Source organism: Amphiura filiformis, chromosome 16 (assembly GCF_039555335.1).
Source record: "Amphiura filiformis chromosome 16, Afil_fr2py, whole genome shotgun sequence".
Lineage (NCBI taxonomy): Eukaryota > Metazoa > Echinodermata > Ophiuroidea > Amphilepidida > Amphiuridae > Amphiura > Amphiura filiformis.
This window is the reverse complement of record NC_092643.1, coordinates 63,983,956-64,011,103: the sequence shown is the minus strand read 5'-3', so window position 1 is coordinate 64,011,103 and position 27,148 is coordinate 63,983,956. Positions and strand designations below refer to the sequence as shown.

The following is a 27,148-nucleotide window of genomic DNA, read 5'->3' as shown; positions in this document are numbered from 1 at the left end:
CAAAGTTCATTGTACATGTATATTCCTAGAAATTAATACAATTGAATTAACAAATCAGCAATTTCATTTCAAACTTGCCTGTTTAAGATGATACTTTCCAAGATGGAGAGTGCCCTCAATGTCACCAATTGACTCTCTTGGGTTACAGGCCTATTAACATAGCTGGCAATCTAAAAATAGCAAGTTGGAAAACAGAAAAGTACAAGGATCAGTCAATGAATTACTAAAATAATAAGCTATAGAGGGTGGGTAAAGAGAGGAAATGGCGGAGGATGCATGCTGGTAAATTTGGATTTAAAGATGGATGGAAAAACTATCAAATAGTTTATGAGTATAATGGTAAGAATATTTTCATGAGGTGAAATATGGACTGTTCCATTCATCAAGACTTTGCTGAGTTGAATGCAGCAGTTCATATTTCACTGAATAAAATATTCTTTTCATGGAACAAATAAAAACATTTTTATATAACTCATATTAAATTAAAAAATATATTAAAAACTACAAACTATATTTATTAAGCAACACCCACACATAAAATTGGCAAGGTGGTCACTGTGCGCACTATAGCTCACATTTGTTAGCATTTCCGTAGTAGCTTAGCATAAGTGCAATGGAAATTGACTATTTCACACATGCAGAGTGCAATAGTCTTTATGCAGCTGACACTTAAAATAACAAAAATAATCAATAGCAATTGGCCGATCAAATGACAAGAATCTTTGTACGAGTTATAACCATTTCAACACTTGGTGTCAAGTTTAGTGAATTTGTGTGCTGAAAGTCAGTTTAAATTTTTGGAACCACTTTAACATTATATGCATTAAATATTCATTATCATCTGTCGGCTGCGGAGCGAAACAATTTTGTTTCGCTGCAGCATCCTCTAGCATCTCCCAGGAGGTGCTAGACATACTGCAAGTACAGTGTGCGTGGCTGTCCCAGTTTCCTCTTCCCATGTAATGGAATATAAAGGGCATATTCTTTCACAAGCTCATCGTCTGCAAGACCCAGTATATGGTCAAGAAATTTGAGTTGATGAATCTTGACTCTGGCAACCAGTGGGGGTGGTGTTGGTTAGATTGTAGATTGTTTTATTTAGAATCCGATCCACACACTTTGACTCTGTAGCAAGATGTTGCAAAGGCATTGATCTTGTTTTCCATGTCCTTAGAGATTACCCATGACTCTACAGACAGACAGTAACACAGGTTGTCTCAAACAACTTGATATTTCACAGAAAACAGTGGCATGATATTTATTTCCATTGGCAGGGATGGGCTTTTAAAAACATTCCAGTTTCCACAATGCTGCATGCTAAGGCTAGTGCTTTTTCTTCTTTTTTAGGTCTCTGACACTAGAGCCCATCTTGGAACTCAAGTACTTGAAGTCTGTGACATGGTTGATGTACTACCATAGACTTCAAGTGCTGGCTGAGCGTTACAGTTTGCAGTCATATATTCTGTCTTAGGTGCACTGATGACAATACCTACAATCCAGGAAAAAAATAGTTGCCACTCTTGCACTGAACAATGGAAATGCGTGCCCTATCAAAATTGGAGAGGCGAGTGAAACATGCATGCAATATATGTGAAGTACAGACTTCTATATTCACCCTTCTTCCCCACTACCCATCTTTCAATGTTGGATGGTCTCACTGGCCTGTTTACAGCCTGGCTTGGTCCAACATTGAATTGGGGGAGCAGGGGCAGAGATATACCAAAAGACAGGCAAAGTGTGCCAACCTTTTTTTCCTGGATTGTAGATCTGCTGCTGCAGTCCTAGTAAGCTATGACTGGGTCTGGGCTAAGGAAAATTCCAACAGGGCAATATCATCAGCAAAATCCAGGTCATTGAGCATTCTAGCAGCATACCTCCTTGACCGACTTGGGTAGGTAATAATTCCAGCTTCAAATCCAGAGGTGGATTTCTTCAGAAGGTAGTCTACCAGGATAATGAACAGGAATGGTGCCAACACACCATTCTGCAGCACTCCATAACTTGGAAAGGCTTGGAGATACTTTCATCTACCATGACAGCACTATTAGAGTCCTTGTAGAGCACCTGAATGGCATTGACCACCCTGGGCCTCAAGGAAGAACAGATGATTAATTGTGTTTTCAACTGATTGAGTGTCCCAGGTTAAAGAAGAAATAAAACAAACAAAACAAAAACAAACCTTTGGTATTCCATAATGCTGCAGCACTGAAAACATGACGGACCTGTTAATGGAGTCGAAGGCTTTTTGAAGTCCACAAAAGTGACTGTCAAGGGAAATTTGTTCTCCTTGAAGCCTTCCCTGATCCTTCTAAAGGCCCATTCAGTGATTTGCTCATCCGGACGATCGTAAAAATTGTCAAAATTCAGATTATGGTACCTTTGTCATTGCCATAGATGTGCTAACAAATAGCCTGCTAGTGGTTCAGCCGAAAGCCGTGTATTTAAGTCAAAAATAAGAAATTTACATGAATCTGTAATTTCTATACTGACAGTATATAAATTAGTTTCTTCTTCTTAGCGTGTCCAAGCGCAGGGTCAAATGCGCCCGAGCCAATAGCTGACGCAGTGACGAGCAGAATCGTTGAATTCAGCTAGGTCCTCATGTGTGCAATGTTGCCCCATCTGTGGACAGACCAACATGTGTTCCATAGTCTGTTGAACCGTTCCACACTCACAGGTAGTGTTTTGTCCTTCTGGTAGGTATCCCCATTTCTGCAAAGCGACCTTGCACCTTCCGACCCCTGATCTAAGTCTGTTGAGACACCACCACTCAGGCCATGTGGAATCAGCTCCAGGTGGTAGCTGTTCACTGGGTTGCAGTCCCATAGCTGGTGAATTGGGAGATCTCTCTTTCCACAGGGTGAGTCTTTCCAAACATGTATTTGAATGGGGCTTCAACTTGTCAAAACTGCTGTTTTCTTTGTTTTTTGCCAATTTTTTTCATTTCAAAAATACCAAATGACAATTTGAATGACTTATCCTTCAATTTTATGCAATTTATAAACAATTTTTTTTTTCTTTCAATTTTGCTGGGATCAATGAATTTGCTGAGTGCCACTGCATCCTGATCTAATACCACCCTACAAGATAAAGAACACTCAATACTAACAGTCTTCTCTGCCTCAGCAATATACTGCAATACCTATACGCTTAACAAACTTAGCGGTGACAATATCCCAAGACAGAATAGCATGCTCCATCAACTCCAGGAATGATGTCAATGTGTCAGCCAGTGACTCCCATGCCTGCAAAACAACAAACTATATGCATCAACTGCAACACCTAGCAACAATTAAAGAGTGTTATTTCTGTTTCAAAAAACAAAGAGTTGCTAATTAAGACTTGAGTACAGTCTAACTAACTTAACAGCCTGGCCTGACAGACTAGCTGATATCAATATTGTGCCAAGTCTTCGTCTTCTTGCATTTTCAAATATGTGCATGGTTCTTTTTGAGGCTCAATTATGTGCAAATGACAATATGATTATGAAGTGATCATAAAATTTACATAATTCCTAAATTACAACTCAATGCTTTTCATAAGCACATTCATTTTGCTAATAAAAAAATGGAAATACACCCTGGGGGCACTCACATACCATTATGTGTTGTCATCCTCAAGCAGCCCATCAGAATCCCTACCCTAAACACAGTTAAGCCCTTATCATGACCTTGGTGCAAAATAGGAACCCTTTTCACTGATAAACTCAAAAAATACATCCTTTTTGCTGATACAATAAGTAGGCCTAATACTCTGCTTTAATAATACTGGCTTTAATATTTTTTACCAGTTGGAAAACGGCTTCCGACAAAAGATGAAAATTACTACCCTAAACGCTGACATGTAGGCCTAAGTGGTAAAAAGGCTACCCTTTTTTTTGCAAAAAGCTTGAAATTGATACCCTTATCGTGGCCCGCACAACAGGCTGAAAACCCTACCCTTTCAGCGTTTTTCTGCCCGAGGATGACTTCAAGTTTGATTTGAGTGCCCCACTCCTCCCTGGGAATACACCATGAGTAAGTATGTCATTTCAAATACCAATTATGGTAAAGACAGCTGCTAAAGTGTCACTAACAATTTTGATTAAAAAATAAACATGAGAAATTCCTAAATACCGAATGCCCCTCCTGATATCAAATAATTTTGATTTTTGAAATTTGTGAATTATTAAAAATGGATATTTTGATATTAAACAGTCCTTGAAGTATACTTTATCAATCTAATGATATTTACTTTTGTATATAGCTGGAAAAGCCATCCATCATTTGAAAATTTGAACCTTATGTATTCTTTTTCTGTGGAAATCATTCAGATCTTTCTTTATCATGTCACATGAATCATTGGGCTATTACATTGGAAATCTAATCACCCCTATGGAAGACATGACTTTAATCTTCCACAAAATTTCAACTGGGGTTACCTGAATCGGGGACTCCATTTGAAACCCTGTGTTAAGGATCAAGATTATATTTTCTATAGAGGGTGTATGGATTTCAACTGAATAGCCCAATTAACAACAGGCATTTACATAATAACTTGACAATTGATAAAATAGCTAACATGCATTTTCACAATATCATTTTTCAAAAATCATGAGACATTTTCCCATGAGAGTATAACAGAGCGTGCAACACTGGGTCACTCCAGACATGCAGTAAATCCATGTTAATGTGTACTTCTGATATACAGATCTGCAGTATGGACTTGTGTAACATGCATGTGACGGTGTGATTGTCATGACTCTAGCAGTAACGCATCAGAGTTGTAACAAGTCTAGTCATTTCATAAGACGCAATCAAATACACAGTCTAGTATTACTTGCATACTCGCTACAGGGTATGCTTTGTTTATACACAACAAAGGCCAATCCGCATCTGAGAAATACAAATTGATGTAGATTTAGTGCTCATGTGGAGTTGCCCACCATTAACATGCTTTGTACTTCCACTTTAAATTTCACAATTTACTTTCAAAATACATAATTGTAATTGATCAATCGATCCCATTGTATAATTATTATGTATTAGTGTATATTAATGTGTATCTTAAACACAATGGCTCATGCAACATGAAACATTTAAGTATGTGCAACAAAAAATGTGATCAAATTGGTAATGTTTTTTTTTTTATTAATTTGTTTCTCAGGTAAAAAGTACAGTATTTGCATATATGAATATCATAACAGATGCTATCTTTCTTCTAGGGGCAACTGATTATGAATCAATGGGCTATTCCCATACACTCCCAATAGATGACATGACTTTAATCGCCTACACCAGGGGTGTAGATTTCAAATGGATTCACCCATCCAGGTAACCCCATATGAAATTCACACCCCCTGTATGGGAGACTAAGGTCAAGTCTTTCATAGGGGGTGTATGTATTCACTAGAATAGTGCAATCTGCTCTGAAAGAGATAACTTGCTTAATTCCCTTGGATCAAAGTCACATAGCACCCCGGCTGTCATTTCACAATGCTTTTGGATAGGGTAGTGGCTCCAGAGTTATGTAGCTGTCACTTGCAAGACGCACCTATTGAACCCCAGGAAAGGTGCGTCATGTACTGCCATATTGATGACACAGCCATAGTACCGCCATGGAAGCAAAAGGTCCGTCACAAAATTTACTAATATAAAGCGTCATGGTCAGTCAATGTGCCATGAGTGCATCGGAAGGTACGTCAGAGGTCCCAACTTTATAATCCATTTGAGAAAAACGTTTTGTAGAAATAATTTATTTCAATGTTTAGAATGACACTAGTGGTATGATAAATTTGTTATTAGGTTCAGTGTCGGTATGGTATGGCCATATGGGAAATTATTTTGATTTGGGAAGCAGATATCTTTAAACCAATGGGCTATTCCAGTTGAAATACATACACTTCATACAGATGACACAACCTTAAACTTCAAATGAGGATACCTGAATGAACGACTCCATTTGAAATCTACACCCCTGTATGAGAGTTTAAAGTCATGTCTTCCATAGGGGTGTATGGGTTTCAATTAACAAAGCAGATACTGTACTTATACTCTGAAGACCAGAAGACTACTACTGGAAGAAAAAAAAAACCAATCTTAGTATTCAAGATGCTCACATCTATGTTGTGCACACTGTACATCTACAGGGAAAGTCAATGGATACATAGAATTCCACAGACTTTAGATGATGCCAAGTATTAACTGGTTCGGTGATATGTAACATGTGGAAGAGGCAAATTAAATGTTGAACTAAATGACTCAAACTAATTCTTCATTTTCATTGAAAATTTTCAAAATATGTTTCCAAAAATAAAAAAAAAAAAAACCATCAAATTTTTGCCAGATTTGTCAAGCTTTTTATTTGATATTTTAGGGGCGTTTTAGCCTCCAGGAAAATGTTTTTTTAAACCCCGAGCAGCCGACCCTACTTGAAAAGTCTGTCCACCTATAAAACAGGCTTTTTGTTTTTTGCGCTTTTATGAAGGGAGTTTCACATAACATCACATATGTGACCATCCAGCACAACTGAGCCCTGAAGTCGCCAATCATCATTTTTGAGATATTCAACCAAAATATGTATATCATGTCTATAGTACTTGACATTTAAGTAGTGAAAAAATCAATAAAACAGTCAATAAATCCTTTGTTTCCTATTGTTTATTGTTAAGTTCAATGGAGCATATCTCAATAGTGGCACTGGCGACATCCGGCTCAGTTGTGGAGGATGGTCACATATTACTAAATGTTTGGATTTGATGATATGTTGTGATTTTCAAATAATAATACCAATCAATAACCACTATAATACAGATCAAACATTTTTGACACATAAACAAGACTACATAACTGTCAAGCTACAGAAATTCTATGTGATCTATTGGCTTTCCATTGCTAATGAAAATGACATCATGCATGATGAGCTATATTAATCAAATGATATACATGCTACAAATTAATTATGTGGCTATAATACCCCAACATTAAATGCAAGCAGGATGGACAAATGACTGGCTGAGAACTTCAGTGCCATGTCTTGAAAAAAATAAACATTATTTCTAGGTCAGGTCATATGACTACTAATTGGGCTATTCCAGTTGAAATCCATACACCCCTATGGCAGACACAACCTTAGTCTTCCACTAGGGCTACGGGGTATAGATTTCAAAAGGAATCACCCATTCATGCATCCTCATTTGAAATCCATACTCCCTGTGTTGGAGACTAAGGTCATGTATTCCAAAGGGGTGTATGGATTTCAACTGGAATAGCCCATTGTTGTGTTGGAAGGATACAATTATAAAGTAAAGCTGACAAAGTCAGTGTTGGTTTTTTCTTCTTTACGTTTTCCCTTTCTTGAAAATCAAGAATCCTCATTTATCTTCCAAGTATCTCAGCTGACACATTTATCAACCATACTCATTGCTGTATTATAATTAACTACATTCCTAGTATCCTATACAATCAAATTTTGTTAATATACAGCAATCTAGAAATGTAATGCAGCAAAATGCGCTACTATGGCACAGGCATGCGTATGCAAATTAGGCTGTGCGTGCACCAATCACAACTACCGATTGATGAGCTTTTGCTCTTCTCTCATGGACGCGCGGTAACCTGTGGGCTTGCGGGGGGACAGCAGTGCCGCCTTGGTCTCGCTAGGATGTCTCTTCGAGAAGTATCTATGGATATGGGGTCAAAGGTCAGTGTTAGATGTTAGTGCTTTTTTATCAGTAGTAATTTGCATGTGGATAAAACTACAAGGAAATATAGGGTTAGTGAATTAGATGAGTTTTATTTTGCAGAGGATAGCTGTGTTGTATGGATTATGATAATGAATAATTACAAATTAATGGGAAAATCATCACAGTAAAACACAACAATCTGTAATCGATGATATCCAATTATCCATTCTAAATTAAACAAACTGGACACAATTATTCTTGAACATCAGGACATAAATGCATAATATGGTCTTCCAATCATAATCAACATTTTAACTAGAATTACACGGTTCATAACTAAGGTAGCCCCCACAAAGGTGTGTAAATACCAAAGGGTTGTAAGTACAAATAATATGCAATATAATAAGCTCATAAATATTTATAAAATATGCAAATAGCATGACACAATACTATACAGCACATCAGGCCACAATATACTATTACAATACCAAGTTTGAAGTTGGTTGGTATTATATTGCATTTAAGCTGCAGAATGATTTAATGAAAATGCAGGCAAAATATATAAATAAGCTCATTAATATTCATAAATATGCAAATCAGCTCATTAATATTCATAAATATGCAAATAACATGACACAAAACTATACAGCATATCAGGCCACCAAATCCTATTACCATACCAAGTTTGAAGTAGATCGGTTATTGTGCTGGAGCTGCACAGTGGATTAATGAATTTGCTTCAGCCTGGACTGCCAAACAAACAACCAACCAGGCAATGTAATGATAACATAAGCGACACATGTGTGGGGGCCAAAAATGAAAAAAAAAAAAGATTTTTTTTAAAAACATGTTTTAAAACACCTTTCTATCCCTGATCAGAATCGGACGAGACCTCCATGAAAGCTATATCCCAGCATAATTTTCAACTCAACCTCATATTGTGAAGCTATATTACAAATTTCTTTGAACTTTTGTTTAAAATGATTTTTACATCTGGATAAATTTAATCTTGCTGTTTGCAATACATTAATAAAATGCAACAATATAGTCCCAAAACATTTTGTAGAAAATTTACCTTTACAAGATATTAACACATTTGTTGGGCCCACTTTTGATTACCATACATTGTTGGGTAAGTCCACCTTTATTGGAACATATCGCACTACAAGATAGACACATACACACTAATATACACACTAACATCTTGCATAATTTATGGACTGACTGGGGTTTTAATATAAAAAATAATTACATAAATATTATACCATGGTAAATCACATCATATCAGCTCAAATATATTGGTTTGTAGAAAGTGCACAGTTCTGGCTCATTTGTCTTGTATCAATAAAACGTCAGGGACATGCTCAAACATGTGAAATCATGATAAAATCAGATCATTATCATCAAATATCAGGTTTATAGGCATTCTAATTATTACAATTGACAGATAACACAAACACAGTGTGAGTTCTCACTCAGTGTTAATAGTACAGCTGAAATGGTTCAGGAACACCAAGTTGAATCAATTTGAATATGATTTTGATTTAATCACACCCCAAATTCAAATGAATTCATGATTGTTTGAGTTCAAGTTTAGCTAGAAAAATGGTCCAAAATATAAGGCAAGTGATGTCAAGTTAGATAACACATTTGTCTAGAAAGGCAGATCATATTCTCTCATGTTAATGTTATTATATACCTCATCTAAAGATTCCTGCCATCTGATAAAGCGGAAAACTATGCGGCAAAAGTAACTATTCCCCAGGCATAGTTATGCGTGTGCTTTATTCCCAGCGTAAAATGATATTACACACACGTTAACGCTTTTGCACGCTATATTTCTCTTCCTAAAATCTACGCTTCTAAACCAAACAGATGGCAAGAATCTTAAGATTTGGTATATAAAACAAATATTCACTGCTTTTTACTCAGGGCCTGCGGTGATCTCAATAGCATGACTATGCCCCTCGCATGGTTTGAGAGTCAATATTTGTATACTATGTCAGATTAGACAGCATGTTTGTCTAGAAACTAGAAATTAGTACATTTTGACCAAAACTGTTGATTTTAAATGATTTTAGCAAAATTAAAAAAAATTAAAAAATCTACAAAACAGACAATTCTGGGCCTGTAGAACAGGTCTTATTTTTCCCATTGCCTTAAGGCCTACCATCCAAATCTGTGGTGTTTTTACATTGTGAATTATGTGACATAGGTCTTAAATATAGACTTGAATGTAGGCAACTACCAAGATTGAAGAAGATTCTAGGTTTTTATTCATTTAATGTATTTGTCAAGCTGTCTGCTGCTTTTTAAAATCATGAGTGTTGCTATTCTGAAAATGGGGTGAACAAATTTAATAGTAGTCACAAATATTTGTTTTATATGTTTGTTTACTGGTTTGTTTGTCTCTCAGGAAAACAGTAGGTACAGCATTTAAAAAGTGGCCATTTTGTACACAAAGAGAGAAATTTAGTGAATATTCTCAGTCATCCAATATAGGGAAACTACTGTTAATAGTGTTATACTAAGAATGTGTTTCTTCAATCTTCATTGGGTGATTACAGGGTTAATATGCTGCTTTCACCAGATTGTGCACCCAGGAGGATGTAGTTAACTCACATAATGAATTGGTGTATCATACACACAACACCCCCACAGACAGACAAAAAGATGCACGCACACACCCCTACACACCCGAACTTATCCACTCTTTCTGCTTGATTTATAAAATACGTCAAGGTATACATCATTATATTAAGTCAAGGTATGTTTCTATAACATGATAAATATATGTATTACTTGTATAATTCAACTTAATGTGTATGGTTGCACTCCTTGCATGGCCAGCCAAAAGAATGTAGATTAGCTGTTCTGGTTCCGAGCCAGGTTGTATGAGTTGCCAGACAACCCAGTAATAAGGTGCAGCATATGACACAATTCTGATGTCAAGCCTCAATTGGTAATGAAAGCTAGACAGCATTGCATAATACTGCATTTTCACTTCCAAACAGTAACACACAATGTAAAATTGTGTAATACACATCATTTTAAGTAGACTCTGTAAAAGAGGTTATATTAAACCTTCGTTTACGTTTGGTTGAGACGTCAATGCTTTTTTGTGGCTGCTCCGCAAACATGCAATCAATCTGCCCATGTACATGTGCACTCTGTGCTTTATGCATGTGATTTGATACTATAACCAGGGCAATACACACCTACGTCACAACCAAACATGAGGTGAAAGTACAGGGAGCCCGGACTCTACCACGTTTGCATGCTGATCATGGATGCCAGGCATGAATGTCAAAATAGATTATTTCACAATGTGCACATCAATTACAAGTGTATGCTTGTTTGCTATCTGCATTATTTTTTGTAACAAAATCACTTACAAAGCACACCATGTACAACCCTTTGTAATGCTGAAGCTTAAATACACCAACCATCATTCAATTCCAGGTCTCTGCCAATAAATGCCGCAAGATACATTTTTAGCACCCTTGCAAGACAATCCAATTTGGCACATACCACATGGCATTATATGTAATCTGTACTCTCTCCAATTAACTTGTTTGAGTTCTACTACAGTGCATGGTAGTGCCATGTAAGGAGTGCACACTATTTATCAATCCACACCACCAGGTATTTGTTAGAAGAGGAGTGTCCAACTATTGTACTAAGCATTCTGCTATCAAATTGTTTTCTATCAATCCATTTTATCACATTAATTAGAATTTCATATCTCTGAAACTCTTTAAAATATGCGATATAAATTCCGACAAATTTAAATGGGGCTTCACAAATATGATCAATCATCATGGGTACCTTTTTTTGGCTACATTTTATTCGACACGTATCTGTATTGATCTATATTTTAGTCATTGAAAAAAATGGGAGAAGTCGGACATGTTACTCAAAGTTCGTGTCCAAAATATTTTGCCATGGCATTTTTTTATTTAGTGAGCATATGTGCATGTGGTTGTTGAAATGACAATTGCTTTTTGAATCAATGCTATTTTGGTCTTTAAATGTGAGAGACTGATTTCCCATACTGTTACACTCTCATATTATTTCTTTTTATGATACTTAACATTTTACGTCAGTGTAACCACTACATTCAACTTAGGTGGTGACGCTTGTTAGATTAATAATAAGCCTTTTGTTGGACACCCCTGATGTAATTTGTCAGTTGTGCAAGGGAGGAGGAGTAACTACAGTAGTGTATGTATAACAAACATTTCCACCCTGTCCATGTTAATTCTTTCACATAAATATAATTTATTTCAAAGACTTTACTTCAGGCAGAGAAGGATTGATTTGTCTTGCTTAGTTACTGCATAATACTCATCAGGCATGGCCAATGCACCTCACAAGCGGTACAAACCTTCAAGGTTTCCCCTAAAATCAAATATATAGCTGTGAATATTCCAGCCTGAAATTGAGTAAACATCACTGCTAAATAAATCATTTTAAACAGAAAGGTCTGAATTCAATAGATTTCAACAACCAATCAAAACTGACAATTAACATACATACAGCATAATTCTGTGCTGGATCTGGCAACTTTCTCTGCAGTTGGGTCAAGACAGGTGAAATTGTTTGTTCAATATATATACCCTTTTCCTCATATCCCATAATGCCCTATTCAAGGGGTACTTGTGGTACCCTGCAATAGTGCATGATGGGATAGGGACAATAATATACACTGCACACCCGGAGAGTAATAAATAAAACCTGTACACAACACTCTGCAAAATAAGGTCCTCTGCATTTCTTTCGGCTGTTACAAGCTGAGTACCCTGCCTGCAAAGGGTTAAGACAAGTTTAAAAAAAACAAAATTCTGATCAAAAAGCAGATAGCAGAGAAAAGAATGCACCAATAGCTGCTCCATGATCAACTGGAAAAAAATTGGCAGATTAAGATGGCAAAAAATGGAATTCAAAAACAGTGGCACAGAGTGAAACTTCTGGTGAAAAAAAGAACAGTAAAAGGTAGAGACAGAGAGAGGGTACTGGATGAGAGAAAATGGAAGGAGAAAGAAAAAGCAATGGACAGAGTGATGGAGAAGGGGGTGAGTGAGGAAGAGGAAAAAGAAATGGAATTGTAAGAAACAGGTCAGGAGAATAGGGCTATTCCAGATGAAATTCATACACACCTTATGGACTACATGACCTTAATTTTCCACACAGGGAGTGTGAATTTCAAAAGGAGTTACCTGAATGGGTAACTCCATTTGAAATTTACACTCCTTGTATGGGAGATTAAAGTCATGTCTTCCAGAGGGGGTGCATGGATTTGAACTGGAAAGCCTATTAGTACAGAGAAAGGGGAAATGTGAAAGAGAGAGGAAGAGAAGGAAGCAGAGCGTGGAAGAGAGAGAGACAGACATAAAGATCACATTCCTCTGCTTGTGTAACATCCCGCTTGTTCGACTGTAATCAACAACAAAGATTGGATTATATTATGACTTCCAATAGGGTTAGCACTAATGTGAGGGTTAGGATTACATGTAGGGTTAGGGTTTAGGTTAGAGTTTACCATGTCGAACAAGTGGAGTATTAAACAAACAGAGGGTGTCCAAAAGATATAGGATAGGTAGAGGCTGACAGGTATATGTAGAGAGAAAGGCAAAGTGATACTGTGGAAGAGATAATCCAAAATCATGATCCAAAAAAGAAAAATAGATCAGCATAAGATAATGAAAAATTGAAAGAAAAATCAAGAGCTGCAAATTAAATGTACCTATTTTCTCAAAAAGGGCCTTGTACTTAGGGCAATGACATCTGACTATTTGAAGTGATTCAAGGCTTTCCTTTTGGTATTCGCTGCTGTTCTATTTGGCATGGCAAAATGATACACTTGGTAGTTACACTAGACCTATTGGAGGATATGGGAATAAAGAGCAAAAGACTAGGGGGTTTTATCATTGTAACCTCAATGAAAGCCAAAGGAAACAAATCACACATGCACACCAGTCGTATAAACTCTTGATGGAATCACAAGACTACATGTCACAACTCATCCACAATGATGAACACACGCCTTGCATACATACATGTAAAAGTGATAAAAAAGATACAAAACTTCACCAGCAAAAAAACATTAAGCAAGAGTGCAATAATATATAGATATATATATAGATATAAATAAACCACCATGATAAAACGGCAGCAAGTTTTTCGTACATACATGTGCAAGCAATATGTTGAGAGCTTCAGAGCGTGGAGGAATTTCGCCAAGCTTCGATATCACCCCCAATTCCACACCACGAGCGCGAAAGTATTAGTAAATAAAATCAAGGTGTCATTTTGAGTCACGAAATCAAATCAGCAAAAACATGATGAAAACACCCTGTACATTATCATCATCATCAGTTATCATACAAACAAATATTGCTGGCACTATCTACTTTGTCTAAAACAAAAGGAGCTATTTGTCTAGATGTATATGCTTCATGAATATTCATGATTTCAACCTGAAAGAAATTGGTTTGTCCAATCAAAGCACTGATAAGCTAGACTGTTTCACAGTCCATTTGATCCTCAAAAATAGCATTTGTTTTTATGCCAAAATTAGGTATGATTACAAACTGTTGATGAGTCTAGCTTGTTGGCACTTTGCATGTTTATTAATTAATTATACAGGGCTCTCAAAGTATAGCCTACAGTTGACATCACACAAGAAAGACCACACACAACCGCAAAAAAATATATCACAAAAAAATATATAGAAAAACAGGTACAGGAGGGTAATTGTTGAGCACTGCAGTAGACCAATCGATGGTATTGAGGGTTAGTAATGCTGAATGAACCACTCGGTAATTAATGATAAATACCGATGAAGTTAGGTAAATATGGATGAGAATAGCATAGATGTTATGCATGGTGAAAGATGGGATGTCTTGTAAGAGTTCTGTAAGTCCATATACTGGATTTATTTGCTTAAAAAAAAAAGCGTAGCACTAGATGACACTTAATACTTGAGTCCTGATTTTTGAAAAACACATGACAAAAAAAAAGTAAGAAAGTCATGAAAGTTTTTTAGTAAAATGTGTCACCCAAAGCCATTGCTATGAGAAAAAAAAAGATTGCCCAATGCATTATCTACTTATTATTGGCCTGCAGTTTGGATGTAATTACAGCAAGATGCTGTATTGGTTGGATAATAGTTGGTAACCATGACTACACTGTAATCATGGTTACACAAGTCAACACTGTAACGTAACTCACCCAAATACTTCAGACAACTTTTTCGGCAATTTGACCCATCTGTGGAAAGTTTATCATGCTCATAAAGGAATGTGAGTGGAGGAGTGTGCACAAAAAAACACAAACACACACACAAAGAGAGAGAGAAAGAGAAAATAAACGGGCAAAATGAAGGCAATGTCACAGTTATATAAGGGGATTACATTTAACTGTTGGTAAAATAATTTGGTTTTTAAAAAAATTCACTATTTGGCCAATTCAAGAAAGCTTCATTTTGCCCTGTGAAAAGAAATGCATTATTAATCTTTCAGACAAGTCACATCTTTGTCCCAATAAATCGAATAGAACTATAAATAATGGATAGAATCCATTAACCAGTGGTATCATTTACACATCCTCTACAGTCTCCATATATAGGTTGTATCATTCAACACTTAAAAAATCCCACCACCGAAACTGATGAGACACACATGAACACATAACCATTTATATCAACAATCCCACAACTTAAGTATTGGCTAAGCTGAATTCCATTGTTAGGGTTCTCGCAACCAATGAATAGCATTATTGTATGTCATTGTTTTAGTCATAAATGTATGCATATATACTTATTATTTGTTTTTCTCAAAGCTTCCCACCACCATGAAAAGAGAAGTATGAAAATGTGTAAATCTACACTCCTATGCATCAGATATAATGAATTAAATAAAACCAGTTGAATACACTCCCAAAAAGTTCATCACTAAAATTAACCATCACTTCCTTGCCAGTTACAAAATGTATCAGACATCACCTTTCACCTCTTTTTGCAAGCACCCATTACCAGTATACCAATATTGGGAGCAACCCCAACTCCTAAATCTAACCTAATCATTATTTAAAATCCTAACCCCAATTTTCTGAAATCTTACGGGTGGAGGCAGTTATTCTGAAATCTTACAATACCAATATTTATTTTTCGGCTGCATTTTTCAACTGCTGTTGGCTGGAGATCATATCAGATTTGAATCAGTCTGTGCCAATTTGGCACTATTAGAATCAAATTTGGTGCGCTTTCCTGTTAATCCTGGTAGGATTACGTAAGGTTTTGTTTCACTGGGGGTCTGGTAAGATTTAACTGTGCTCTTTGAGTGTATCCGTATTAGTAATATCTTAATTTTTTTAGCATTTTGTTTGTAATCACTATGTTGTAACAATTGGTCAATAGTTTTGCTTGTACAGTGCTATGTGGTTATTTTACATTTTGGCAGTTTATAAATCTGTTTGTTATTATCATTATTACAACTGCTATTAGGACCTTGGCTATAATTTCAACTTTGTATTTGATGGGTTTTTTTTCAAATCTACATCCCATCACTCTACCAGCAAAACAATTTACCAAGATATTAATGTGAAGTTGGCAGCATGCCCCGCATCAGTCCAATAAATTGCTACCAGTTAAGTCAACCAGCATTTGATCACAGGTGATTTAATGTCATCTTGAAATCATATGACAAATGTCACTCCAAATTGACAGGTGAATGAGTTGCTAGCTTAAGACATTTGAGCTAAATGTATATATGAATGAAAGAGACTGTTCAACACACAGTGATATTAGCTGGAATTCTGTTTGAAAAAGGTGCATAATGCATTCTGGTTTAACACTGTGAAGGTTAATATGTTATATCTCACAACAGAAAAGATATTGACATCTTTTCTTTGAACCCAGGTGATAATGATGCAAGGAAGTGATGTTCAATTTGTGGCTTAAATATATGTGCACAGCAAAATGTGTAATTTCCACCTTTTGTGTCCTAGCTGAGCATGGAGTGAGTGAACAAAGTACAAGGGCTAGTGGATATTTTGACGCTTGCATTTTGCCGTGGGTGAATGTAAAATATATGAATGCATGCTACATTTTTCATTCTACATTGAAGAGTCTGATAGAATATAGAGGGCATATTACATACACTGGTGGTAAAATGAACGCAATACGTCAAAATATTTACTAGCCGTAAGGCTGGACAAAAATAATTTATATTTCTGATTTCATGTGTCTTGGGACCAAAGGTCAGTCATTCAGCAAAATATTTTATTTTACATAAAATATTTTGGTCATAATTATGCTGTTAAATACAAAGGGTTGGTCATTCGAAAATTATTTTATTTTGCATAAATATTTTGACTTCCAAAAACTTTGACATAAAATAGTGAATCTCTTGCCATTTTACCTTTTTATGAATTTTTGAAAAATAATATTTACAAATAGTGTTTTTAGAACTTGTAGTGAAACAAGGAAGGACAAAATGGCAACTTCCTCTTGTATTTATGGAATTTTACCAAAATAACATCTCTTCAAATGGGCTTCAAAAATGTTTTAATTCGGTAGCCTGAAGTATGATCAGTTGCAAAAACCCGGAATCCTACCAATATTTTTTGTTCTAGCACTCAAATTTTAACTCTGCAGTTTGAGGACACAGTCGGTCGGGTTAACCGGAAACACATACATTTTTTGTCCAGCTTAAGGATTAGAACTGTCAACATTAACAGATGTACCATCACCCAATATTGCTTGGTGATGTATATGATTTGATACCAGTGCATTATATAGGGCAAGTCTGAAGAACTGTAATCTCAAAAAGAAAATATTTTGACAACTAAAATGCCTGTGCAATGAAGCTTGTGTGCTTTACTATGGCACAACGTCTAATTTGGTCCTGTAGCACTATAGGTACCGATGACTCTTTTTATTATACCCTGGTGACGCAATAAATTGTATCAAACATAATAATTAACATTTGCATTATAACGTTATCATTTTGCATTTAAATGACAATTGAAAGCTTAGCACTTTGCACATGTTTATGGTATGATCACAGATTAAAACCAGAGAACCAGAACTCGATACACACACGGAGCAAAAATTGGTGGCATACGGTTTTGCTCAGAATGCGCTCTAGGCAATGATACTAGACGCATTTTAGAGATGCACTTGATGCGACCTGCATGCAATACCTAAACGCTCCATATGCGACACAGAATTGTTTTTGTTCGTTTCTGCACACTGTTGGCATGGACCCAAATACCCACAATTTTCTCCCATAGCTGACAGCGCTGTTGTATGTGGCAGTATAGGGAGTCCAGGTTCTCTGGTTTTAATTCTGTAGGTAGGATAGAAAGAGCCATCGGTACCTATTGGGGCAACAATAGCACTATAGGACCAAAATAGATATTTTGCCAAAATTAACTGATTATTCAGCTTTTATATATTTTGTGTCAATTTTTGAAATTGAAATTTCCATTCCTGAACTATGATTTAACTACAAAGGAATTTTCAATCTATATCACAGACTCAGTTTCTGCTGCACAAATCAGCAGTATGCAGTGTCAATTCATAATATCACTATGTCCCCATAAATTGTTTTGTACCCACTGCTTGGCATAATTATAATCAATAACATTACCCAATTTGAACATGGAGTACATCACGATGCAGAGGTCAATTTCAATGCGAATTTGCAGTTCAGGGAACCTAGTCAAACAATTAATTTTCCACGGCCTAAACAAATACAGGTAGTGGTCGAAATTTTGCAGGCAAATTTTTTGAATTACTAAAGAGACAAGATCGGTTCCTTTTTGCAGTTGGAATCCATGGAATAAATGGGCTATTCCAGCTGAAATCTATACACCCTCTCTGGAAGACATATCCTTTTAATATCTCCCACACAGGGGGTATAGATTTCAAATGGAGTCACCCATTCAGGTAATCCAATTTGAAAGTCACACACCCTGTGTGTAAGATTAAGGTCATGTCTTCCATAGGGGGTGGATGGATAACAACTGGAATAGATAACACAATTGAAAAGTGTCTTTTGGGGTTAAATCATTGTAGTTAGGAATATAAAGATACATTGTATTCAAAAGGACATAAAAGCTGATTATTAAGATAATTTAGTAAAGATCAATCTGGATGCACCCTTTTAGTTCCCAAAGAATAGAGTCTGTTTCTTATACAGTCATCCTGTATGTATGGACTATGGCAGTTTGTGGTCTGCTATTTTATATGTTGTCATTATTTCTCCTGTGGCTGTTATACATGGAGAGGTTAGGGCAAGATGGCCCTATCTGCAATAGATGCCTATAGACATTTGACAAATTTCTGAATTTTATATTGTACAAATATAAAAATGTGACACAAGGTAGCTATTGCAGATGTGACCTCCTGGCACTAATCCCTCAACATGTGTTTTGGGTGTGTAGTAAAGAAGCTGAAAAGCAAAGAAATGGTGAAAGAGAAATGCTCCCAAAAGAGTACAACACAAATTCTCAACGTCTCTCAAACTTGATACACACACATTTAAAACAACAATTCTCCATTATTACTGCTATTTGGAACTAAAAAATTAAAAATTAAATTTACACTATTTTGTTATTGAAGTTCTCATTCAAAATATCAGCAGTAGGTACACCAACTGGGGTTTAAGTATGTTATGAAAACCGGACAGAAAAGAAATAGCAAAACACCAAATATAGAAAAAAAGAGTATACCAAAATAAGTGTTTGTCATAAAAATCACAAACACCAAATGCTATAACTTGATCGAAAACAAAAACAGGGTGGGTTTTCTAAGATTTAGATATTCTTACATAATTAGGCTAATCAGATGGGCTACTACTGAACATGCTCAGAACCAGTGAATGTATTAAAGTCTGCCATGCATCATGCATTGTGCCCTGTGTATTTGCTCCAAACATGGCTACTGTCTAATTTAGTCTAGATATTAATTTATAACACCATCTAAGATCCACTTTTAATGCTCTATTTACATGACAAACATTATAGATCAAATTTTACATAAATCAATTCCTGAACAAACTTTCAAGTGATATTGCTATAAATCATTGAGATTTGGAATTTTGTTGACCTAACTTTACAGACCCGTTTACATGAGAACGCACGGCAACAATTTTACTTTTTCTTTTGGATTAGTAAAATATGGTGTTTTGAGGTAATTATAATGCACAATATGCACAAATTCATAACAATTTTAATTTTCACCCAAATGTTACATAATTTCCGATCACACTCTAATCAATATTCCCGACATCCGACTCATTTTGCTTGATCGCATCACATTATTAGAGACCGAAATTCTCCGATTTGTATATGTTTAATTTCCTGTCAGTTGTTTTCCGTTTTCTAAAAATAACCATAAGAATTTACCCACTCCAGGGAAATACAATTTTTTTTCTTCAAACCAAACAACATTGCATTTTGTACAATTTTTGCAAGTTTTTGCAGCTTCGTGATAAATTTAAAGAAAATTTCAGTAAAATATTCAATCGGTTTGTGCATTCTTCTGTTGAATATGCTTAGATTTTGCCTGTCATTTGTTGCAAAGTCCATTTTCCGTTTTCTACTTGGAATTAGGTGAAATTTCTCCATTTTTTGTAAAATGGGAAACTTCAGGCTCTACCCTATATAGTGCCACCCTGTTGTATTTCAAAACTTGTATTTTGCAAGTTCCAGGAGTTGTATTTTGTAATTTGTTTCATCAAAAATTCACTTCTAATAAACGACCCCCTTTTCCTAAATGCAATGACATGGGGCATAGAATAAATACGGTATTTGCTTTTTCCACATGTGCTAACTAATAAATTGAATAATGATCCCATACACAAATATGATACATGTATACTATTTTAAGTTAATGCTCTGATTTGATTACAATTAGATCACAAGATATTCTGTTCAGCAACTTGCTGATTATGTTAATTTTGAAATGGATGTCATGTAAATAAGTCAAATTATAGCATATGGGGTTTGGTTTGAATAACAAACAAAATTATACAATTCAGGGTCTTACTCTTAGGACTAAAATGTTGACAAAAACAACAGATAATATATCAACGATAAGGAAACTAAGGACCTGTTTGACTAAGATGTTGGTTATACACCCAGAGATTTGATCAACTAATTCTGTACACCTAGATACTCAGTGTTTGGGATAACTCACTCTGTCCCTGCTTCTACCATCTGAATAAGCAGTTCATGACCTTTCTTTTCAATGAATTCGGTAGCAAAAGTGATATCAGAGCCTGCTCTGGCCAGCTTCTTTAAAGCTTTGGAGATCTCTTCTGGATTCTGGGAGTGCAGTGTGTCATATAAATCTTGTGCTGACTTGCTCTGAAAGAAATAAACATATGAAGTTCAACAGGAGTAATTTATACACTCTTAGATGGTGAGAACCAATCAGAGCAAACATTAGAAAAATGCTATGAGTGCATTGATTGTGTATAATGCACTATGCATAGTGCTTTCGGACGTGTTCATTTTTATTCCGGGCTGAAACATTTATAATGAAATATATTTGCTTGCATTTCTCACATTTTTAGTGACAATTTTGTTTAAAAATGGCAAAAATCACAGGATTTTTTTTTCTTGTTTATGAAATATATTAATAAATGCATATTACTTGTTGCTAGAGAAATTGTACAAAATAATGCACTTGTACGAAGATGTTGATGCGTCTAATGCGATTGGTGATCTGCCCACTTTTGTTATGTATTTTACTGTTTATTTGCTCCTGTTCTGCTGACAAATACACCCTTCTGATATGACTGTACATGATGAAAATATTTACCGGTGAGTCTGTCAGGATCAGGATCATACCCTTCTGCAGCTCTCCACGGTTATTCTGAGTGACATAAATACCGGTATCAAACTGAAGTGCATAGTTGGTAGCGTCGGTCACACCAAATTCCTGGGCAACTTCTGCCACAGTCTCAGTCATAGATTTTCTCTGTAGAAAAGTGGTAAGGTAAGGAAAACCATATTTGCATGAAAAGATAAAACCATCTATACAGGATAAACACCTAGAATTAGATGAAAAACCAGACAAGATATCTTCCCACAATGCATTTCTTCCATTTCAATTTTCTGAACTGATTTGCTTTTCAGTGCAACATGTGTTGATAGTGACAAAAAGTACCTTGATGAACAGAGCACATCCAGATCTTGCAAAATATGTTTATTTCTTGACTATTGACCCAAGTTTAGCCAATCTATTCTCCAAATGAAAACGATGGAAACCTGTACAAATTACATGAGTGTCATTTGTTGTAATGAGGTGATGCATCATGTTGCAAAAAGATTCTGGATAAGGTAAAATATCTTCTCTGAAGTACAACGGCAATAACAACCAATCCTCCCTAGCCCTACCTCAATAATAAATTTGACCAAAAAGTATGACTCTGTGCTACATGTACATTATATCACACAATGAGATCAATCACAGATATGGTAAGGATAGTCAGTAGGGCTGAAGGGGATTTTAAAGCTTAAAATTGCTCAGTGATCTAAAAGCTTTATTTCGAATATATCATGTAATGATGAAATTAACCAATCAGAGGCTCTGTAAGAAAGGCATATGAATATGTACTATGCCTTTCTTACAGAGCCTCTGATTGGTTAATTTCATCATTACATGATAGGCTTGCTCATAGAGGAAATTCCTTAGAATTACTTTTGAAAGCTGAAGTACATGTAAATGAACCTGCAACAATCTATGGAGATTTGACCCAAAATGACCTTCCCACCAAATTTCATAAACCTGCAACAAGCTATGGCGATTTGACCCCGGATGACCCCAAAATGACCTTGACATTTTTTGTCTCGCCATGGCCAACTTAATCCTGACTATCACTTAGCTCATCGGATTTGTCTATATAATGATAACTATGTCTCCCACTGAACATAGTTCAGGCGAGACAAAAATGCAGTACTCAACAATGTTGCCATTAAAATTATATTGGGCTAATCCTGTTGAAATCAATGCACGCCCTATGGAATGACGTTTATAATCTTCCACATCATATGGAGTGTGTTCAAATGGGGTTACCTAAATGGGCGACTCCATTTGAAATCTACACCCCCTGTTTTAAAGTCATATCTTCCATATGGGGTATATGGATTTCAACTGGAATAGTCCATTGTACCTGATCCAATCTAAGCAGCTGCCCACCAGGTTTGCCGTCCATCTGTACCGCCAACGGAATGATGTCTGGATCCTGGTTCTTGGTTTCCACCATTGTAACATTAGTTATCTCAGCCATTTTTATTGCCTGGTTTAGTCCTTTTTATTACTGTATATTATGATCAATTGGTAATTTCCAGTTCTGTAAAATTAACAAAATAAAAAAAAGCAATAAACATGGATTTTGAAGAAATTTGTCAACTTGTGCAGAAAACTGTCTAGTTTTTCATTATACCCGGGCGGGCCGTATATGGGCCTCAAGCTACAAATACCACTTTTTTGATGTTAGAAATGAAAAAAAAATCAAGAAAATTACCTAATTTCTAGACACTTTTTCATTCGAAATTTGCTCCTCCAAGAAGAAAATACCCTGGCAAATATGGTATCGCAAGAATCGGGAGGCTTTCTACTTTTAGTCTTTGACATCATCACTTCAAGAAATGCCCCGGAAGTAGAGTAAATAAGCATAAAAGGATGATGGGTAAGCAAGTACGTCATCCAAGATGGCCGCGCCCAGGGGACGGTGACAGCCGCACGAAGTGCTGTATATTTACCATTTTTTTAGCTAATTTCCACTAAATTTTTGACCGAAAAAAGACATATTATACAAGAAACATATCTATTAAGCTGCAAGATTTTTTATTTTCGTGATTTTTATGACGGAAAATTGTCTGTGGGTAAGTTACTTTTGGGCATTTTCACACACAAACAGATAGGAATTTGATTTTCGGCATTTCACCGGACTCCCTAACACTGTTTGTAGTTACTACAACTTGTCCACGTCCGTCATCCAACTTAGTTTCGTCAGCACACAGACATTCCCTGACATTTTTGCTGAACCATGAAATGGTCAGCCTATAGTAGTCTATGTTACTTCCTTCCTTACTTCCTTACTCCCTTCCTTACTCAGGAACCTTTTGGTCTGAAATGGACATATCTCTAAATGCCACGAAGGTATGACCCCATGAGTGGTGTCATATGAAAGAGGAAAACATATGGGCAATTCCACGGTAACTCGTGCTACACTTTATGGCGTCCTTTTACATACTTTGTGCTCCAGCTTTTAAATTGATTTGATTGGAATCTGTATTTTTTGTATTTTAATACCCAACATTCAAGGCTAGATCCTCATAGTATTGCTAATTCAGGATATCAACTTTTGTATGCATGGGACAGCTGTAAAAATCGGTAACTCGTGCTACGAGCAGAGGACATGCTTAAAAATCACTCATTTTTATTTTGATGGTGTGCTAAAATAAAAAACACTAAAGCCTTATTGATTATATGATAAGTAATTGCTATAATAAGGTTTGTTTTGGTATACCTTAAAAGTTGTGCCCCTCATAGTTTTACATTGACTGGCAAAAACATGGTAACTCGTACTCACGGTAACTCGTGCTACAGTTTGTCCGGCCATATATAAAATGGTATTGTTCATCTAAATGTCAATTTTTTTTTGATAACAATTCCTCAACAACTGGTGTAATGATCAAATAACTCAATCTATGTACAAATAACCCCCCAAATAACCCATCTATGTACAAATAACACTATTCAGTGTATGTACCAGCATACAATGTACCACACACATTACATACAAACATCCCAGCCTTACATACGCCTTTGCTTGATCCTGTTTGGATATTTTATTCTAGGGCTTAAATTTAAACAGTTAAATTGAACAGTCAACAATTGATAAAACTTTTACTTCCATGTTATTTGACTCTAAATTCCCTCACAAAACTTGTAATGTTCATGGTTATTTGCTCTGTAAGTTTTTTAAAAATTGCTTTCTGAGTAATAGAATGTTTGGTCATCTTTTGGTTGAGACCATTTCCTGCTTGGTGCAAATACTCTAGTTTGCCCGATTTCAATCACTTCACTAAGCTGGAAAATGAGCCTCATTACACTCAACAACAAACCAATTTCCAATACAAATCTCAGAACTATACAAATCTCAGTATCAACAATGTCACTGTGGCTGTTAATCTCAGGATTTCCAGTATCTATTTTGTTTGTTTTATTTCTTCTTTTGCCTTGGTTACTCATTCAGTGGATGTTTTAAGGTATCCTCTGCTCTTCCATGAGGCCCATATTAATTGATTGGTTCTTAGGCTAGATCCTAGGGGGTGGAGGGCTAAAAATTTTGGTTGCATCATTTATTCAGGTATTGATAGTGGGATATATGCTAAATAGCATGTTTTTTTAGAGAGACTGTACAATGTCTTTGAGCTTAAAAAAAAGGACTTTATTGGTGTGTGCAAAAATTTGGTATAAATAAATTTACACTATTTTGGCACATGATCGGGGTGGAAACTGGCTCCTTGAATCTTATCTCTATCTTTGCCTTCCATATTTTTACTTTAATTTTCCTGCGACAGGAGGTCACTTTTCTCTTTAATTTTTGGCCCCCACACATGTGTGGTTGCCTGGTTATTTGTTTGTTTCTTTCTTTGTTTGTCTGTCCGGGGTCGGAAGCAAATTCATTAATCCACTGTACAGCTCCAACACAATAACTACAAACTTGGTACCGGTAGGGTGATAGAATAATGGTGACTTGATGTGCTGTGTAGTTTTGTGTTATGTTATTTGCATATTTATGAATATTAATGAGCTTATTTACAAATTTTGCCTACATTTTCATTAATCCACTTTGCAGCATTATAAACACAATAACCAATCAACTTCAAACTTGCTTTGGTTGGATATGGTGGCCTGATGTGCTGTATAATTTTGTGTCATGTTATTTGCATATTTATGAATATTAATGAGCTTATTTGCATATTGCATATTATTTTTTATTTACAAACCTTTGTTATTTACATACTTTTGTGTGTGTGTGTGTATGGGCACCTTAATTACGAACTGCATAATTCTAGTTTGTCATGGGGCAGGCTGCCCCTTCCCCACACTGGCTACACTGCTGCTAGAAAGCTGTTACCAATATCATGGTCACATATAAATGCATATCATGTAGTTGGGAGATCCTCTATTGCTGCCAAGTGGTAGATTTTGCATTACCTTTGCTGGTACAGGGGGAAGTGGGCTATGGTAACTCGTGCTACATCGGTAACTCGTGCTACTGGTAACTCGTGCTACAGTTTTAAATGGGTCATTATTATGTGATGGATAGTGTTTTGTATATTAATTTCTTATTTTTACTCAAGGCACTACTAGTAGAAGGAAAATAATAAGTGGCATCAATTAAATTGCCAACATTTTTAAAATATATAAAAAAATGCATCATTCGGTAACTCGTGCTACGCCATATTTAGTGCTATGAAAACGCAATGAAAGAAAAAAATAGTTACCAATACCATGGTCACATATAAATGCATATTCATGTAGTTGGGAGATCCTCTATTGCTGCCAAGTGGTAGATTTTGCATTACCTTTGCTGGTACAGGGGGAAGTGGGCTGTGGTCACTCGTGCTCCATCGGTAACTCGTGCTACTGGTAACTCGTGCTACAGTTTTTAATGGGTCATTATTATGTGATGGATAGTGTTTTGTATATTAATTTCTTATTTTTACTCAAGGCACTACTAGTAGAAGGAAAATAATAAGTGGAATCAATTACATTGCCAACATTTTGAAAATACATAAAAAATGCATCTTTTCGGTAACTCGTATACGCCATATTTAGTGCTATGAAAATGCAATGAAAGAAAAAAAAAATTAGTGGGGGATTATTTAAAATGTGTTGGATGTTTCTTGAAGACCATATTTCAGAGATATAAAATGTATCAAATTTAAAAGAAAAGTGCCCATGTTTAATAAAATAGGCCCACTTGGAAAATATCTAAGTTGAACATGAGTTTTTCACTTAAAATACACTCTCCAAAGAAACTTAAAAAAAACCCAAAATGTTAGAAAAATGCTGAAAAAAGTTTATAACTTGAACCTTACATCTGTTTGGAATAATATAAAAGTTAAAAGAAATATATATTGGCAATTTCATTTTTTTGAGTCATGTCCACTTTTGCTTGGAATTGCCCATAAAGAATATAATATATATTTCCAAACGTCAGAGATCATCCAGGGGTCACAGGGGTCAAAAAAGGTCATTTTAACCGAAAATGGTCCGATTGAGCTTAAATTTAAATGCAATGATCCTTATGACATTGTTAACATGTTTAAAACATTTTAAAATTTATTTAAGGTCATTAAGGGGTCATAAAGGGGTCAAAGGTCAAGTTTTTAAAAATGCTCCAATTGAGCTGAAATTTAAATGCAATGATCCTTATGACATTCTAAACA

At 35.7% G+C, this 27,148-nt stretch overlaps 1 protein-coding gene across 1 annotated transcript in view; it reads right to left on the bottom strand.

The window, feature by feature from the left end:
- Positions 1–27,148, bottom strand: part of LOC140172806 (engulfment and cell motility protein 1-like) — a 74,422-nt gene that overhangs the window by 44,108 nt on the left and 3,166 nt on the right. Inside the window, exons 2-7 of the mRNA XM_072195933.1 lie at positions 22,852–23,031; positions 21,498–21,656; positions 20,871–21,040; positions 6,851–6,872; positions 3,135–3,224; positions 79–170 (exon numbers count right to left, since the gene is read on the bottom strand). Coding sequence (XP_072052034.1) covers positions 79–170; positions 3,135–3,224; positions 6,851–6,872; positions 20,871–21,040; positions 21,498–21,656; positions 22,852–22,968 — 650 coding nt within the window. The 5' untranslated portion in view covers positions 22,969–23,031. The remainder of the gene's footprint in view (positions 1–78; positions 171–3,134; positions 3,225–6,850; positions 6,873–20,870; positions 21,041–21,497; positions 21,657–22,851; positions 23,032–27,148) is intronic.